This window comes from Sphaerodactylus townsendi, linkage group LG15 (assembly GCF_021028975.2).
Source record: "Sphaerodactylus townsendi isolate TG3544 linkage group LG15, MPM_Stown_v2.3, whole genome shotgun sequence".
NCBI lineage: Eukaryota > Metazoa > Chordata > Lepidosauria > Squamata > Sphaerodactylidae > Sphaerodactylus > Sphaerodactylus townsendi.
In genome coordinates, this window is record NC_059439.1 from 14,907,725 (window position 1) to 14,927,234 (window position 19,510).

Sequence of the window (19,510 nt, forward strand, 5' to 3'; positions counted from 1 at the left end):
GTAAAGTCACACATAGGGGCTTTCCGCACTTACTGTGTTGTACCGGTTTCTACTCAGGTTCAACTCAGTGTATCCGCACTACAACCGAGCTCGACGTTGTCTTGTCTCTGTTCCCCCCGCTCGGAACCGCAACATCCCTGTCGCAGTTATGAACCGCGACTCGCTGGTGGAACAAGGTCGATATCGCTTCGAAGCTTCGAAATGCGGACACATTGAAACGACACCGCATCCACTCAACCAATCAGGGATGCCCGCTTCGGTTCAGATGCGCAGAACGGGAGAGTCGTGACGGGCAGAGAGCGCGGCAGTTTTTTATACAGTTTCACGCTTCGGGCTACTATATCGAGATCAAGCTTCAAAGCCATCATTAAACTGGCGAAAAATTTTTTGGCTTCAGAAGCTTCATCAGCCTTCGGACATGGCCAGCTGAACGAAGTTCAGCATACTTCAATGCTAGCCGCAGAGCTGCTTAATGCATCGGAAACTCGTGTAAACAAAAAACAAAGAACGCTCCTCGCTTCCCCGTCGTGAACACAAGCGCCAATCTCGATCGAGGAGCGAAACAGGTACCAAGATGATCCCGCCCACTTAGCTCGGTTCCAGGGGGCCAAGGAAGTTGCTGTGCGGACAGCCAGGAATCACCCCCCATTGAAGGGAACTGAGTCGACCTTCACTCCCTTTTGTAGTGCGGAAAGCCCCATAGTAACTTTTCAACATTTCACGCAGAGGCTGTGCTTATCAGGATGCCTTCTTCAATGAACATACCGTTTTAAATATTTTCCTTCATACACACAGCCTATCTTCAGTCAGACAGATCCTTGGGCTGTGGGACAGCTGCTGTTGAAGCAATTTTTTTTTTTAAAAAAAATCTGCATAGCCAACAGAAGTAAAATCTGAGTAAACTCTTCTGCTGAGTAAAATCTTCACCTGGCCCGACCCATTTTCTAAAAACACTTTGCAGGTGCCAGAAATAGAATTAAAGGGCACCATGTTGGAGACGCCAGAGTGGCATATAAATACTGCTTGATTTTATTTCAGGATTCCTTTGTTTAACCAGACTTGATTCTATTTAAGAAAAAAAGGGCATTGAAGTTTTCAATACAATAAATAAAACATGCCAACAAGAGACACCACGCAGCAAAAAAAAACAAACAAACAAACCCGTGTCACAGCATAAAATAAGGACAACATGAAGTCCATTTATTTAACTGTAGAGGATAACCAACACAATTGTAGACCCTGAAGAGCATATTTTACAGGGCCTTCCTCTTAAAAGCAATACCCAATATACTTGAAAATAGGATCCTATAATCCAAAGAGTCCTCTGGAGACATTCGGGATGGTAGTACACAAATACAGCATCCACAGGTAAGTTAACCATGGTTACAGCTTTTGGTCTTGCATAGAGAATATGCTGTCAGCATCAAAATGTGTTTTTTAAAGGTATTTTCATAAGAACCAGTGCAAGAATTCTAGGCACTTGTTCAGTTCAGTGTTTATTAAGTACGCGTGCCCTGAATGCGGATTCTTTAAAAAAAAATCAGAGACATTTGGACCAAGCCGTGAAAGTCCAAAGCAGCAATGCAGGCCCACAGCTTCTGTGAAAAGATTAGTTCAATATGACTTTGCTTTGATTCCTGAGTCACCTATCAGCATTCAGTGGGAAGAGGTATAATAAAGAGGCCAATTGTAAGAAAGGGGTCTTGAGTGACTCGTTTTCCATGGTCTGTACAGAAAAGAGACTTCCACCTGGTGAACAACATCCAACACACAAACTGGCAAGAGGGTGTAGCTGAATATGGTATGTACAACTCGCCCGTATGGGCTCTTTTAAGGAAGAGGGCTCAATCACATCCACTGTTGTTTGACTGTTAGGTGTTCTGTGGTAACCAACGCTGTGTATGTTGGGAAAGGCAGGTGCAGAACAGTTTGGCAAGTTTAGAACCACTGACAGAGCCAGTGTGTTGGATAACGGCTACGACCCTAAGCATGCTTCCTTAAAACTAAATCTTAGTGAAATCAATGCGACTGACTTCTAAGATGGACTGCAATCCTAAGAACACTTGCCCGAGAGTAAGGCCTGTGGAATAAAATGCATAGGCTTCTTAGGAATTCCTCCCAAAATGTTTTTCAGGACAGTTATGATGCACAACAGGTATGTGAGTTTTCCCAAATGCCCATTAGGTAATGCCTAACCTTTTCTAAAAGTTGTCTATTTTGCAAAACAGACCCCTTCCCCGCTGCAAATCTTTGCTCTGGTTTTTTGGTTGTTAGCTTTTGCCTTCCACCTTTCATGCCCCACCCCCCCTCCACCAAACCACTGTACAAATCACTAACGTCCTCTTTCAATGAGCAGGATTCACAGCAAAGTATGGTGGCTGTGTTTTATCATTCTGACGCATTGGGGGGGGGGGGGTGGTATAAAACATATTTAGTATGTTTTGAGTTAATTATTATGCTCCTGTGAAATCATGGGGGATTCAAGGCACATGACCTTAACTTACAACTGTGGAGAAGACAAAATTGAGGGACTAGAGCACCTTCCTCACCTCATGAGGAGAGGCTGCAGCATTTGGGACTCTCTAGTTTGGAGAGGAGATGTCTGAGGGGGGATATGATTGAAGTCTATAAAATTATGCATGGGGTAGAAAATGTCAACAGAGATAATTTTTCTCTCTTTCTCACAATACTAGAACCAGGGGGCATACATTGAAAATGCTGGGGGGAAGAATTAGGACTAATAAAAGGAAACAATTATCCACACAACACGTGATTGGTGTTTGGAATAAGCTGCCACAGGAGGTGGTGATGGCCACTAACCTGGATAGCTTTAAAAGAGGCTTGGACAGATTTATGGAGAAGATCCTCCAATCTTGATCCTCCTTGATCTCAGATTGCAAATGCCTTAGCAGACAAGGTGCTCAGGAGCAGCAGCAGCAGAAGAAGAAGAAGGCCATTGCTTTCACATCCTGCAGTTGAGATCCCAAAGGCATCTGGTGGGCCACTGCGAGTAGCAGAGTGCTGGACTAGATGGACTCTGGTCTGATCCAGTAGGCTTTTTCTTATGTTCTTCTTAAAATTGGTGACCCCCCCCCCCACCTTTTTTTCCCTCTGAGCTACTGGTAACCTCACTATTATTTTCCACCCCACTTTTCTCCTCAAAAGTGGCTTGCAACATCATTCTCCGCTCCTTTACTCTATCGTCACCACAACAGTCCTGTGAGGTAGGTTACATTGAGAGTGACTCACTCAAGGCCACCCCGTGAGCTTCCATGGCAAAACAGAGTTGAACTTGGGCCTTCCAGACCAGGTCCAACGCTCTAGCCAGTTCACAACATCAGAAGGTACACCTTTACACGCACTACAGATCGGCCTCTTTCGTACAACCTGCATGAAGAGGGAAGTGGGCGAGGTTGCACTCTTTCATGATTGTACCCAAGTTACGCTAAGGGGCGAGGAAGCAAGCAAAGGTAGAGCTTTTTATAGTTTCCATAACGAATCAAGTGCCATATTACAAGCAGTTCCTTATGCTAGAGAGGTTTCTGCCATTTAGAAACAGCGAGGAAGCAAATCACCATCTACAGTGAAAGGCACGGAAGAAAACAGCTCTGAAAATAATGCTTAGTGTTATTCATGCTGTAGAAAGATGTACTAAAATCAACCTATATCCTTTCACACAGCACAAGTGCTATGCTCATTGGATCCATATGTCACAAAACGGAAGAAAAGTATCAGTGCTGCAATATAGATTTCACACACCCCTTCCCCGCACAGCATGTTTAAACAGCGGCAGAAATTGCCTACAGAAATCGTTCCATCCAATCATACAAAGAAAGAGAACAAGGATGCTATCCCTTGCAGATTATTCCAGCCGCGAGTTGCAGCTTAAGTCTAAGGCATGGCAGAAAACGTGGTCTTCATGCACTTGCTTGTTAAACGGGTCAAAGGTCTCGTCGCAATACGGGCATTCGAGAAGGTGGCTTCGCACATGGTCTGAATACTGCTCTCCGCAGTCAGGAGGGAAGATTTCATAGCACACTGGACATTTCTTCATGGAGTCCTAAAATCCAGAGAGGCAGAAGGAGGGAATGCAAAAAGAAAAAGAACACCAGTTTTCAGCACTGTAAAATGTATCCATCTATGCTGCATCAAATAAGGGGTTAATTTTTGGCGGCTATAAATGTAGGCATGTGGTGGATCTGGACTGATTCAAACCACACTGCACAGATCCCTTTTCATATCCAGGTTGTGAAGGTACTGACTGCATCATGCTGGATGGAGAAAGTAAAAGCTCTAGTTTCCTTATTAGCACTATGAGATTCCTTTTTTAAAAACGAAATGCTTCGTCTTTCCTGAATTTAACAATTCAGTTATAGTTCTTTTCCAAAAGTCTCAACAACACTAACTTACCGAGCCTGGATCAGGATGCTTGGGGATGCCTGTAAAACAAACAAGGCATCTTAACCACAATAAGAAAATGACACAAACCCAGAGGTGGGATCCAGCAGGTTCTCACAGGTTCCCGAGAGTAGGTTACTAATTATTTGTGTGTGCCGAGAGGGGGTTACTAATTGGTGATTTTGCCACGTGATTTTTGCCTTCGTTACGCCCCCCTCTCAGCAGTAGCGCGCAGAACTTGAAACAGTCTAGCAGGAGGTGCACCGGCGTGCGTGGCAGCCTACGCCTGCGTGCATTCGTTTCCCGCCCAAGGACCGGTGCAGCGGCTGCATCCTTGCCACAGCCCCGCCCAGGAATGCCCCACCCCCGAAATGCCCGGCCACACCCCCTGTCGTGCCCCGCCCAGCCCCATTGGCGCTACGCCACAGTTTGAATCCCACCACCATGGGAACCTGTTACTAACATTTTTGGATCCCACCACTGCACAAACTGGTCTTTAACTTAGGGCTCCGTGGGATTCTGTGGTGGTGAAATGGTCTAGCGTTGTGACTGACTCATCACAAAAGAGCTAGCACAGATTAAGGGCCTCTGGTTGTCACTGGCCGAGCTGGTCCTAGCTTGGATTGCCAATTCCTCCCCAAAATTGGGGTGGTTTCCCATGTTGGAAACTCCTGGAGATTTGGGGATGGAATCTGGGGAGGTCGGGGACCTCAGAGGGGCATGATCCCATAGTGTCCACCCTCCAAAGCACCCATTTTCTCCTTTCGCCTTGTCTCAGCCCCCCTATAAACATAACAAAGAGGTTTTCCCCCAGGCTTTCAATTAGCCCAGTGGTTCTCAACCTTCCTAATGCCGCGACCCTTTAATACAGTTCCTCATGTTGTGGTGACCCCCAACTCTAACATTTATCCATTTTACAGATGAAGAACACTAATGCAGAGAGTTTTAGGTGACCCCTGTTTGACCCCCAAAGGAGTCCCGACCCCCAGCTTGAGAACCACTGAATTAGCCAGATTATTGCACTAGGCTGTTATGCAATGTAGCAATGTACTAATTCCCAGCTTTATTTTAGCCAGTCTCTAGCCCTTCTTGTGGAGTTACAGGGAAGAAGGTTTAGACTATACACTTCCAATTATAGCTCTGAAAGGAAAAGAGCAAGAGGCTTAATAAATGAAATTAAAGCAGAAAATTAAAGCCTCTCTGGAGGCATGGGAGAAAATGGCAGCCACAGAAGGCTGGGACTAGGAAAGCACAGGGAAATACTGTCAGGATGTTTTATTTCCACAATGAATGTCCCTGTTTTTGTGTCAGCTGTGAAATCCACACAGAGAAACCTGTTTTGCCAAGGAAAGGGTAATAACAGACCAGAAGGGGGAAAAATGGGCACCTGTGGCAGCTATTTAGTGTTAAAGGCATTTCTGCACCACTTTTCCATACTGCTCAAAATGTGCCCAACAGAAACAATAGCTTAAAAACATAACTCTCTCTCAACGAAAGCAGCATCAATACAAAGAATAAAAGACAGCTAAAACAGCATCACCACACACTATCAAGAAGGTTAACACATCAGAGCGTTGCAGTGGAATAAAAAAAACCGCAGCTACTCCGTGAAAAAGCTCTTTTAAAGAGATGTGCACCTTTTTCTAAAAAGTAGCTACAAAAAGGCTTCCTGCCATTAAGGGTGGAGCTACAGCAGAAAGAAGAGGAGGAGTTTGGATGTTTACCCCTCCCCCCTTTCTCTCCTGTAAGGAGACTTAAAGGATCTGACAATCTCCTCCCCCCACACACACAACAAACACCCTGTGAAGTGGGTGTGGCTGAGAGAACAACTAGCCCAAGGCCACCCAGCTGGCGTGTGTTGGAGTGCACAGACTAATCCAGTTCCCCAGATAAGCCTCCATAGCTCAAGTGGCAGAGCAGGGAATCAAACCTAGTTCTCCAGATTAGAGTGCACTGACTCTTAACCACTACACCACTGCTGCTCATAGACTGAAAAAGTCAGAAAAAGACTGAACTGTTGCAAATCCAACCTCCCTATATCCAGAGGACTGAATATTAATTTTTTTTTAAAAGAGGAAGACTACGTTTATACACTTTCACCTCTAGAAGGTTCACATATACTCACTAGAATACGGGTTCCCAAACACAAGAGCCCCATTTTCAGATGATTGAGTGAAGGCCCCAGCAGGTGCATCTTCTAGGACTTCAGGGAGGTGTGCCATGAGATCCTCATTCTCCCGCTTTAATCTCTGCATGGAAAGAAAGCAGAAAATGGACAAAGCTAAAATCAGCAGGAATTAAAGCAACTGCTCACACCTTCAAATATGCAGAGAAAATGATGGTAAACCCTTTATTCACCACAAAAGGAGTATTCTTGGTCCACTACCTACTTAAAAAAGAAGAAGAGTTTGGATTTATATCCCCCCCTTTCTCACCTGTAAGGAGACTCAAAGGGACTTACAGTCCTTATCCACCTGCTCTTATCCACCTGCTCTTAACCACAAATATAGGGCTGAGGACATAGTTTGAATGTGTGGTATAATGATTGTGAAGGCCAATACTGGGCCAGTGCAATAAACTAAGCTCTGTCAAGTTGAGCTAAGCTCTGTCAAGTTGCTTCCGCCTCAAGGTGAGCCTATGAATTAATGATCTCCAAAATGTTCTATCACTAACAGCCTTGCTCAGGTCTTGCAAACTGAGGGCCGTGGCTTCCTTTACAGAGTCAATCCATCTCGTGTCAGGTCTCCCTCTTTTCCTGCTGCCTTCAACTGTTCCTAGCATCTGAGAGTTTCAAATCATCTTGTTTTTTGCAATGATCTGCTGTACAACGTTTATCAACATCCCCTTTGATTGCAGCAACAGTTTCAAAATGATGTTCTATTTTCACAACACTGGGAGCATTTTGGCTCTAAGCTGGGGGAGAACATGAGCATGGCCCTTACTGGTTAGCACCTGCGCACCTGAGACTCTCTTTCTATTTCATCCTTTTCCTTCTGCAGGGTCTGAAGCAAGAGTGCTTTCTCCTCCAGTTCCTTTTCCAAATAGCCATATTTTTTCTGAGAAAAGAAAAATACAATTGTGATCTAAATATTCAAAAGGTAGAAAAGCTCATGCCCTCAGTCACAGAACAGTATTGGGGAGGCATTAAAACAGTGATGACTAAAATACGTTCTATACCAGTGAACCCAACCTTTTTGAGCCTGTGGGCACAGGCAATTCTGACACAAAATGGCTGCCAAAGGAGGCACAGCCAACCACAAAATGGCTGCCACAGGAAGCACAGCCAACCACACAATGGCTGTCATGGAAGGTGCAGCCAACCACACAGAGGAAATATAGAGGGAAAGATGTGATGTTTTAAAAATACATGTGGAAAAAGGAGTGACAAGGAGTAAAATCACTGCTGTGCTGGCAGCTGCGGCTAACACATTATTATAATTTGCACAGCCAAACCGAAGCCCCGTTGGGAAAGAGACCTACATACCTCTACCCGCTTTCCAAAAACACTTGGTGGGTCCCGGAAACAGTGTTAGCAGGCACCATATTGTGCAAAGTCTACAGTGGAACCTCGGTTTTCATTGCCTTTGGTTTTCATCGATTTCGGTTTTCATCAATTTTTTCAGTGAAAAATTTGTCTCGGTTTTTATCAATTTGCCTTGGTTTTCATCGAATTGCAGTAAGGTGCAGGGACTTGTGGAGAAAAATCACCTGGACAAAGCTGTTGCAGGCCGTGTCTGCAACTTGTTTAATGACAATGTCTTGCCCCATTTCAGACAAATCTTAAAGAGGCGTCAGAAACAGACCTCTTGGGACAGCTTTCTGGTGCGACATTGGTCCGCTGGCTCTGAAGCTGGTCCTAGTGTTATTGTTTGTTACTGTTTTCAGCATTAAACACTATGTTTATTCACCAAAAGTGTGTTTTTGGTATGTTTTTTGGAGAGCCTAGAACAGATTAATTGGATTTACATTGATTCCTATGGAAAAGTTTGCCTCGGTTTTCATCAGTTTCGGTTTTCATCGATTCTTTTCAGACAGATTACAGAGGCTCCACTGTATTTTCCTCTCCTTTTGCACACTACTGGATCCAACACAGAGTAAGGGAAGAATAAGGGAGGTGTACCTGTTTAAGCAAGGTGGCATGTAACTGATTGTTTTCTTCCTTCAGCTGCTCTAGGAGCATGGCTCTGTCCGAATCTGTGTTTTGGAGCTTTACTACTTCCTCTTGTTCTTTCTCAATCTGGGACTGAAATGGAATGAGAAGAACACGTGGCTTCCATGTGGAGGAGGAAGAAGAAGAGTTTGGATTTATATCCCCCCCGTCCTCTCCTGTAAGGAGACTAGTTAAAGGAATGCTAGGAAGTTAGGATTTCCTTCATGGGGTTGGATCCCCAAGGAGTTGAAACTTTTCTGCAGGTAAAAAAAAGAGAAGTGGGTGGCTCTGCTGGGGATCACAGGACTGGCAGGGACAAAAGCCAGGTGGGATAGGGCTGGTAATAAGGAGGAAAACTGGCTGAGGTGGATAGAAAAGCTTGCTGGATCCAACCCATGATGTTTTGGTGACATTTCCAGATCAGCAACTATGCAATTAGATTAAGAATAAGAATAAGTGGAGGAGGAGTTTAGATTTATACCACCCTTTCCCTCCTGTAGGAGACTCAAAGGGGCTTACAAACTCCTTTCCCTTCCCTGCTCCCCACAACAAAACCCTGTGAGGTGGGTGGGGCTGAGAGAGCTCCGTAGAGCTGTGATTAGCCCAAGGTCACCCAGCTGGCGTGTGTTGGAGTGCACAAGCTAATCTAGTTCACCAGATAAGCCTCTGCCACTCAGGTGGAGGAGTGGGGAATCAAACCCGGTTCTCCAGATTAGAGTGCACCTGCTCTTAACCACTACACCACTGCTGCTCCCAACAACAACAAAAATTAAGCCTAAAGCGATGGATTGCTTTAGTTACCAGAGGTGTCCCATAATCCTTTATATTTATTGTGAATGTCCTGGAATGTTTTTTCTTTTTTAATTTTCAAATGTTTTTCCCCCTTCAAGTACAGAGCAGTGGAAAGATTTGGGAGTTGGGTCATCCCCCACCTCCACCAAAGCTTTGCAAATTGAAGACAGAATCAGTTCCGTTGGTGACAGAGCTACATATTACACAAATAAGCAAGCTCTTATTTATCCCCGATGGTGTGAGACCTCCTGCAGCAGCAGAGAAGGAATGCAACTCAGTGGGAGAGTATGTGACTTGCAGGCCAGCTCTCCAGTTTAATCCTCGGCAGCTCCAATTAAAAGGATCAAAAAGTAGAAGATGTGATAGGCCTCATCCTGAGAACATGGAGAACTGCTGCCAGCCGGAGTAGGCAATAACCAATTGATGAGACAATTGCCTGACTCAGTAAAAGGCAACTTCATGAGTCACGAACATATAAGTGCTAGAATTCTGGTTTCTGCCATTTCAGGCTGCTTAAACTTCTTCAACACATGAGAGGAAATTTACAGCACCTTTGTCTCTGATAACCAGCGACATGACAGGAGCTTTTGTAGGGATTCTGAAGTTGTACCGTCCAGAATTTTCAGAATTCGTTCTGCATAACATGTAGCTCAGTTCAGAGACGTTGTAGATACTATTACATTGCTGCCACTACTTGAAACTACTGATTTCCCAGCATGCACTGTAATATTCAGGGACTGTCCTATTCTGAAATTTTGACAGCAGTTGTGACTGAACTTGAGATACCCATTTGTGGCTAAGGTGGCTCAAGCAAGGGGCTTTGATGTATAAATGGGAAAGTGATGAACATCTTCAGCCCTGTCCACTTGGGCACAATTCCCCTTTTCTCTGCAATATACAGAGATAAATCCTCTCCAATCACCACATTCCATTGCCCAGGATCTCCACTCAAGAGATGGAGCGAGAAACACGATCCAGGAGTGGCCCACCTCAAGATGATCCACGCGACCGAGGGTAGCTTTCAACTTGCTTTCCAGATGTTGCTTTTCAGCCAGCAGCTTTTTATTCTCTTCTTTAATCCTGTTTGGGAAAAGGGAGGCTACATTCTTACAGCAGTTTACGCTCAGACACCCACCCACCCACCTCTCACCAGTGTGTTTGCTACACACCTCCATCCACCTGCTTTCCCGGCAACACTTAAAAACTCATTTTGTCTTCCAGTAGATTCCAAAATAGCGCAATCCTAAGCTTTCCAACATGACAGAAAAGTCAGCAGGCCTGCCAACTGGCTGAGTTCTTTGCGGACAGTTACACAAGAGGCAGCAGACTCAAGAGTTTTGGCCTCCGTCCCACTAACCTCTCCCTACAGAAAAATATGAAGTTGTGTAATGGCTGGATGACTTCCAACTGCCAGAGTTGCTAAGTCACTTTTCCCAGTACAACACCAAGTGCAGACTGTGAAGGCCAGATGTAAATCAGAGCTTTGAAGGAGGAGAAGGAAAAGAAGGTGGAGGAGGAGTTTGGATTTATACCCCACCTTTCTCTCCTGTAAGGAGACTCAAGGTGGCTTACAAGCTCCTTTCCCTTCCTCTCCCCACCACAGACATCTTCTTCTCCCCACAACAGACATCTTATTTATTGTGCACATTGTTTTAGTTGTGGTTTTGCTGTACACCGGCCAAAGCCCTTCGGGGGTGGGCGGTTTAGCTAATTAATTAATCAATTAATTAATAATAGGTGGAGCTAAGAGAGTTATATGAGAGAAGTGACTAGCCCAAGGTCACCCAGCAGGAATGTAGGAGGGTGGAAACACATCTGGTTCACTGGATAAGCCTCTGCCACTCAGGTGGAGGAGTGGAAAGATTCAAACCCAGTTCTCCAGATTAGAATCCCCTGCTCTTAACCACTATACCACACTGGCTAGTTCACATCTATCTTTCTTTCTTTCTTTCTTTCTTTCTTTCTTTCTTTCTTTCTTTCTTTCTTTCTTTCTTTCTTTCTTTCTTTCTTTCTTTCTCTCTCTCTTTCTGGCTGGCCAAAAGGCCGTAATAAATGTCCGTCCGTCTGTCCGTCCATTTGGATGAATCACAGCTGGGGTGGGGGGTTTCAGATATTTTCATTGACTTCTGCAGGTGTCTATTTATGTATTTAAATTTTGCAAGTGTATTTGTGCGTGCATGTTCATTTGCGCTGTAAAGTGCCAACAAGTTGCAGCTGACTCCATGGGGTTTTCAAGGCAAAAGACTTACAGAGACGGTTTGCCATTGCCTTCATCTGCACAGCGACCGTGGTATTCCTTGCTGGTCTCCCATCCAATTCCTAACCCTCATTAGGACTTGGATGGACAAGATCAGGCTAGTCTGGACCATCCTGGTTAGAACATTTTAATATTACGGTGTCACTTTCCCCCTGCATGACAGGACTCCATTTGCCTTGCAAGCATTAGAACCACTGTCCAAAATTCAAGTAAACATATGAATGTGACGAGTCCTGCAGTGCAGACTGGTAAACCTGCAGTACTGAAGTCAAAAGCTTTACTCATAACCTGAGTTTGATCCTGACGGAATTCAGTTTCAGGTAGCCGGTTCAAGGCTGACTCTGCCTTCCATCCTCCCGAGGTTGGTAAAATGAGTGCACAGTTTGCTGGGGTTTAAGTGTAGACAACTGGGGAAGGCCATGGCAAACTACCCTGACAACATAGTCTGCCTAGTATGTATTGTGATGTGACATCATCCCATGGTTCAGTAATGACCCAGCGTTTGCACAGGGGACTACCTTTATTTTTGAAAACGTATCAGTAAACGGCAAGAGGCACTGATCCCTTCCAGATGTCACTCAGACCCTCACTCCTGACTTTGTCATGAACAGCCAGAATGGTGTAGTGGTTAAGAGTGTCAGGCTCAAACCTGGAAAACCCACGTTCAAATCCCATCTCTACCATGAAAACTTGATGGTTGACCTTGGGGAAGGCACACTACCACAGCCTAACCTACTTCACAGGGTTGTTGTGGCAACCAAATCACGGAGAGAATGACGTAAGCTACTTTGGATCCCCCTTACTGGGGACAAAACGATAGGAAATTAATCATAAATATCTCCGAGCAGGAAGTATAGCTGGAGCAACCAGACTAGAGTCCACCTATTTAAGCCCATGGGCTTCCAAAAAACCCCCCAGAAAAATAGCAAGGTGTTCTCACTGGTGTAGTTCTGCCTCCTTGTTGCCGCTCTGGATTTCCAGATTCATGAGCTCCCCTTTGGCAAGTTCCACGTCTGAATAGAGGGTCTCATTTTCATGCCTTAAATCCTCCAATCTCCTTTTAAGATCCTGAAGAGTCAAGTGGATACACAAGTCATAAGAGTGACCCGCTTCGGCATCTGATTTCTACGGAAAATCCATTTGCAAAGAGACCAATCCCGCACTCTCTTTCAATCCCACAACCTTAAGGCTGGATGGTCAGCTGCTTAATCTCCCGACTGCTGCCAAACATCTCCCGACCTTCCGGCAATTTTGAGGCTTACCTGGTTTTCCTCTTGCAGTTTAACGTTATTTTCCTTCGCAGCGGCCAGTTCCTTTTGGGAAGAGCTGATCTCTAAAGCCTGGAGATCTTGAGCTCTCTGAAGCTCCATGGTCCCACTCTGCAACAAATGGACTTTGTCCTCAAGCTCTTTCACTGTCTCCTGGACACACAAAATAGGGGGCAGGGAGGAACTGAGAGTAAGGGTCTAGGTGCATGATACAGACAACTATAGTGCAGATGACTGGAAAAGGCAGCGACAAACCACCCTGGAAATGCAGTCTACTGTGATGTGGCAACAGGTTCGCCAGAATTGGCTTTGACAAGCTGGGTGCTTCAATACCTATCAATAAATGCTGCTGATCCACAATACTGAGTCAGTTTATTGCTTTAAAGTTTGAGACCTAACAGATGGCTAACTTCACCAGGATTGGCTGCTGTGAGTTTTCTAGGCTGGGTGGCCGTGGCCTGGTGGTTTTTACTCCTAACTTTTCACCGGCATCTATGGCTGGCATCTTCATAAGAACATAAGAACAAGCCAGCTGGATCAGACCACAGTCCATCTAGTCCAGCTCTCTGCTACTCGCAGTGGCCCACCAGGTGCCTTTGGGAGCTCACCTGCAGGATGTGAAAGCAATGGCCTTCTGCGGCTGTTGCTCCCGATCACCTGGTCTGTTAAGGCATTTGCAATCTCAGATCAAAGAGGATCAAGATTGGTAGCCATAAATCGACTTCAATGGCATGTCATGGTTAAGATGCGTTTATCTCTCCATGGCAAGAGACTGGCTTGCCGTTGTGACTGGGAAGGGCCACGGTTCAGTGGTCATGCATCGACTTTGAACGCAGAAGGTCCCAACCCCTGCCATCTCCATTGAAAAGAATTAAGGTAACAGGTGAAGTGAAAGATCTCGAACTGAGATCCTGGAGAAATGCTGCCAACCAGAGCAGGCAATTCCGACTTTGACAGATGGCCTGACTCAATATAATTCAAATTATTATGGGGTGGGTGCACTATATAGATATAGGCAATCCACTTTTACACCCAAAAAGCTAATTCATTTGTCCTAAGACAATGATGATTTTCAAATCTTTAAGACAATGTACAAGACATGGGAGAAAGCAGTCAGCTGTAGTCTCGGAGGAGCAAAAGTCAGAAATTGTTAGTACAAAATTATCTGACTCATTATAAGCTCATTATAAATTGAGCTACAAGTATTCGGCCAAACTGAAGGATTTCCGAGACTAAACCTACCGGAGTTTGGTTAGCCTAAGCCAAAACAAACCTACGCCAAAATATGATTAATGCTTTGATGACAGACATACATAAATGTTGTTAAGGTTCATTGTTTAAATTATCAAAAAAAGAATGCCCAAGCCAAAAAATTGTTGATGGTTGATGATTGGCAAAAGTGTAAGCTGTTAAGATTTCTTTGTATTGTAAACATTGTAGTTACTTGTAAGTTTGAATGATTTCTGTTGGTGAATGATAAGAAAAGCATTTCTGCATGTACATTATAAAGATTTGAAAATCATCATTCTTAGGACAAGTGAATTAGCCTTTTGGGTGTAAAGGTGGATTGACTGTGCCAAACGGTTGTAGATCAGAGAAGTTGATTTACAGGGAGGGGCCAGGAAGCAGAGTTTACCTGAGAACCAAGGAGAGAGAACAAAGTACTTCTGATCCAGGCTGGGCAGGAGAAAGCAACTCCTAATCCCAGGTCTGAAACAAAACCTGCTTGGAACGAAGCTAGAGCTGAGAAATCTGTGTATTAGAACATTTCTTATTTTCTGGGGTTTTTTTCCAATAAAATCTTTGGAAAACTCAGTGGTTTTGAGTATCTGGAAAAAAGAACCCAGGATTCATAAGACAGGTGTGGACCCCCACATCTCACCATGTGTAGAAGGTTCCAGAGCTTCGATCCCCCAAACCTCCAATTAAAATGAACAGCTGACAGGCGATGTGGATGGACCCCACCCAAGACCCTGGAGAGCTGCAGCCAGTCAGAGTAGCCAAGACAGACCTTAACAGCCCAATGGTCCAGTTCAGTATAATGCAACTACATGTATTCAATTCTAAGTTCCATATCCTTCCAAAGAAATAAAAAGACCGATATCTTGATCTCTGTGGAGATCTGTGAGCTTCGTTTTTTAAAAAAAGAGAATTGCTAACCTTCGCTTTCTCAACCTGCTCTTCTAAGTCTTCGTTCCGCTTTTGGAGATTTGTTAACGTTTCCCTCTGTTTCTGGTTTTCATGAAGCAGCGATTTATTTTGCTGTTCGATCTCCTCCACCTCTCCCTGGGGTGGAAAAAATAAGCAACATGAAGGGAGTAGCGTCAATAGGAACTTTGCAAAGGCAGCTGCTGAAAGGAGAGAGCGAGAAGGCGCAGCTGTGTCCAAAAATCTCACAAGGGGCGCCTGCATTTGAGGGAAAGGCTTCAAAACACTGAGATTTCCAGAGCTGTGGCAAACACAAGGAGACCACAGTGAGGTAACAAAAATGGCGGCATGAGGTAGAGAAGCACGTGCCTCCCACTAACGTTCTTCAGGGAGTCATTGTGTGACAAAAGGAGGAACTTAAAAGACCCCCTCCAGAGAGCACATCTGCTTCTAATGTCCAATGCTCCTGTTGAATCAAAACATTCAGTCTGAGGGAAAGATGGCCGCACCGGGGACTGATTCTTAAAATGTGGCTGGCAGCTGCATGCAGTTTGTGTTTGATCATGTCAACGTTCTGTGCAGTATTCAATATTTAGTTTTTGAACTAAGTTGTTGTATGTAGGTAGCAGCTGCATATAGAAACATGCTGGGTGATCTTGGGCCAATCACACAAGCTCAGCCTATCACAGGATTGTTGTGGAGATGAAATGGAGGAGGGGAGAAAGGGATGTATGACACTGAGTTCCTTCAGGAGCAGCAGTGGCGTAGGAGGTTAAGAGCTGGTGTATCTAACCTGGAGGAACCGGGTTTGATTCCCAGCTCTGCCGCCTGAGCTGTGGAGGCTTATCTGGGGAATTCAGATTAGCCTGTGCACTCCCACACATGCCAGGCTGGGTGACCTTGGGCTAGTCACAGCTTCTCGGAGCTCTCTCAGCCCCACCTACGTCACAGGGTGTTTGTTGTGAGGGGGGAAGGGCAAGGAGATTGTCAGCCCCTTTGAGTCTCCTGCAGGAGAGAAAGGGGGGGATATAAATCCAAACTCTTCTTCTTCTTCATTGGAAGAGTGTAACATGACAAATACCATGAACGAGACCACAGTTCACCACATGCACATGAACCTGCATATAGATCTCTCTTTTGGGAAACAGGGTGCAACTTTTCCCACCCTCTGAAAATTAGCGTAGCGAGCTGTACTGCCAACCTGCAACCAAAATAACCTAGTGTTCAATGTATTGTCGAAGTTTTCACAGCCGGATTCAACTGGCTGTTGTCAGTTTTCCGGGCCGCGTGGCCGTGGTCTGGCAGAACTTGTTCCTGACGTTTCTCCCGCATCTGTGGCCGGCATCTTCAGAGGTGCATCACAGAGAGAAGCCTGTTACACACTGTGCCCAGTGAGAAGGAACGTTAGGAACAAGTTCTACCAGACCACGGCCACACAGCCCGGAAAACCCACCTGTCAGGAGGCCTGTTATTATGGGGATTTTGCTATTGCTGCTTTCTGTATGCTGGGGGTGGAGGAATGGGTTAATTGCATTTCTAACTGACTTTCAACTGTTTTCTGTGTGATGTTATACTGTACCGGGTGCTGCTCAAGGTCAGGGCCTGGCCGTCTTTACCGTTATCTCTTTCACACTTCCTTTTGGGCACGCTTTCCCAGGATGGGGGGTGCAGTCTGTTTTAACTACTGGGTTTTGCGCAGGCGAACCTCAGCTCTGGCATGACCAGAGAAGATCCTCAATACTCATTTGCAGCAGTGGCGTAGTGGCTAAGAGCAGTGGCTAAGACCAGGTGCACTATGATCTGGAGCAGGGGTCCCCAAACTACGGCCCGGGGGCCAAATGCGGCCCCCTGAAGGCATTTATCCGGCCCGCCAGGCATGGCGGCGATGGCTCCATTCATGTGCAGTGGGGGCTCAAGGGAGAGGAGGAACCGGCCCCAACGGCTGTTGATTGCAGTTACATGATGGCACCCCCAAATCTCCATGAATTTTCTGACCCAGAGTTGGAAACCTTACATGTGGCAACGCCTGCTCCGCCCTTCCCTCTCAGCTACTCCATGTGTTGCTCTCAGGCTTTCTGTTCCACCTCACTCCCATTGGCATCAGCCAGGCTGGCGAATCGCTCGCTGGCTGCTAGGGAGGAAAGAACCCAGGAAGATACCTGATCCTGGGTTAGATGGAATGCTTCATTGGAAAAGTTCTGCTTTTTTTTTTACAGGGGAAGGTATTCCACAGCCTCCCTAACAATATTTGGAGCCCACCCTGTACTTGACATACTTTGGTCACTGTTCTAAAAATAGACCATGACAGAAAGGCTGAAAGGTGAAATCAAACATTTTACAATCATTTGTGCATAGGAATTTGTTCATAGTTTTTTTAGTTCGGCCCTCCAACAGTCTGAGGGACAGTGAACTGGCCCCCTGTTTAAAAAGTTTGGGGACCCCTGATCTGGAGGAACCGGGTTTGATTACCCGCTTGCCGCTTGAGTTGTGGAGGCTTATCTGGGGAATTCAGATTAGCCTGTACACTCCCACACACGCCAGCTGGGTGACCTTGGGCTAGTCACAGCTTCTCGGAGCTCTCTCAGCCCCACCCACCTCACAGGGTGTTTGTTGTGAGGGGGGAAAGGGCAAGGAGATTGTAAGCCCCTTTGAGTCTCCTACAGGAGAGAAAGGGGGGATATAAATCCAAACTCTTCTTCTTCTCTTCTTCAATAAACTACGGTTCTTATACATGAGTTTGTTTCAGTTTTTGGGATTCTGACACCACCACAACCAACTAACATAGTGTTGTTTGAGGAATTTTGGTTAGCTAGCAATATCAAGGGTATGGTAACAAAATGGCATACAGGTATCAACTAGGGGGCATAATGGGCTGGCAGAGGTTGGCAAACACCTGAAGCACATCACTGAATTTCCTTCAGACCTTATAGCCACATATACCAGAAGGCCTGCAACTGTGCATAGGTCCTCCTAATTATACACATAGAAGAAGAAGAGGAGGAGTTTGGATTTATACCCCACCTTTCTCTCCTGTAAAGAGACTCAAGGTGGCTTACAAGCTCCTTTCCCTTCCTTTCCCCACAACAGATACCTGGTGAAGTAGGTGGGGCTGAGAGTATTCGGAGAGAACTGTGACTGGCCTAAGGTCACCCAACAGGAATTCAGGAGTGCGGAAACACATCTGGTTCACCAGATAAGCCTCTGCCAATCAGGTGGAGGAGTGGGGAATCAAACCCAGTTCTCCAGATTAGAATCCATCTGCTCTTAACTACTAAACCACACTGGCTCTGGTGCACGTGCACCTACAGCTTCAATACACATGAACCACCTCTGGATTTTCCCATGATTTGGGTTTGCATGTACCAAAGTAGTAAGAACATGAAAAATGCATATGTTTCCTCTGTTCAGATAACGTGATGACTGCATGTGTTGGGAGCACAGCAGGCAGTGCAAGTGACTGATACACACAGTAGCTATGCTTCCACTACACATGGGTATAAAACTTGGAAAGGGTTCACACAGCTCAGAGACCAGAGAAAGAAACAAACCTGTGTAGTAACCACCAGCATGTCATCCTCGGCCGCTGCATGGAACTGAAAGGGAACACTGGCGCCACGGACTATCCCGTCCTGGTCGACATAGCAGAACTGGTAATATTCATCATCCTTCGGCAGGTAGTAAGCTAGAGGACAAAAAGTCAGGTTGTATTTCCAGCCTCTCAAGAAAGCAAAGCGGCCACAGCACAAGCAAGAACGCCACCTACAAAGCCGTAGTAAGCAAGCCCAACTCAGCAAGTACGCCTCCACATGAAGCCTGCTGGGTGACCTTGGGACGGTCACACTTCTCTCAGAGGCAGGCAATGGGAAATCACCTCTGAATGTCTCTCGCCTTGAAAACCCTACAGGGTTGCCATAAATCAGTTGGGATTTGACGGCACTTTCCACCACTTTACAGCTCCATATGTCATCTGCTGATTGAATATCGGCCAGTCCCCTCCTGGGGGGTTAATGCCGGACATCACCTACTTATTTTAATTGTGGAAGATTACTGCTGCTAGTATTTTAATGTTTAATTTATGTATTGTTTTAATTGAAACTATCTGATGTATTTAAGTGTTTGATTGTTTTGTGAACCCCCCTGAGCCCTTCAGGGGTAGGGCGGTCTATCAAATTGAATAAATAATAATAATAATTGAGCCACTAATGTGTTTTGACGTTAAGGCCCCTTCCGCACAGGCAGAATAATGCACTTTCAGTCCACTTTCACAATTGTTTGCAAGTGGGTTTTGCTATTCCGCACCGTAAAATCCAGCTGCACAGTGCATTGGAAGTGGATTGAAAGTGCATTATTCTGCATGTGCGGAAGGGGCCTTTAGTCCGCCAACAAAATTTGGTCTTCTCTGAAGATACTGGGAAGCAAGTCACCGGCAGCTCTCTCCAACCCATCCAGAGCACTATTCAAAACTGTGTTGGAAGGCATGTGATTCTAATTCTACCA

The 19,510-nt window shown here is 45.5% G+C and overlaps 1 protein-coding gene across 1 annotated transcript in view; it reads right to left on the reverse strand.

The window, feature by feature from the left end:
• Positions 1–3,466: 3,466 nt before the first annotated feature.
• The window catches only part of CALCOCO2 (calcium binding and coiled-coil domain 2), a 31,561-nt gene continuing 15,517 nt past the window's right edge, over positions 3,467–19,510 (reverse strand). Inside the window, exons 4-13 of the mRNA XM_048518325.1 lie at positions 18,562–18,695; positions 15,026–15,151; positions 12,860–13,018; positions 12,538–12,665; positions 10,330–10,420; positions 8,519–8,641; positions 7,359–7,454; positions 6,524–6,647; positions 4,411–4,439; positions 3,467–4,060 (exon numbers count right to left, since the gene is read on the reverse strand). Of these exons, the coding sequence (XP_048374282.1) occupies positions 3,863–4,060; positions 4,411–4,439; positions 6,524–6,647; positions 7,359–7,454; positions 8,519–8,641; positions 10,330–10,420; positions 12,538–12,665; positions 12,860–13,018; positions 15,026–15,151; positions 18,562–18,695 (1,208 nt within the window). The 3' untranslated portion in view covers positions 3,467–3,862. The remainder of the gene's footprint in view (positions 4,061–4,410; positions 4,440–6,523; positions 6,648–7,358; positions 7,455–8,518; positions 8,642–10,329; positions 10,421–12,537; positions 12,666–12,859; positions 13,019–15,025; positions 15,152–18,561; positions 18,696–19,510) is intronic.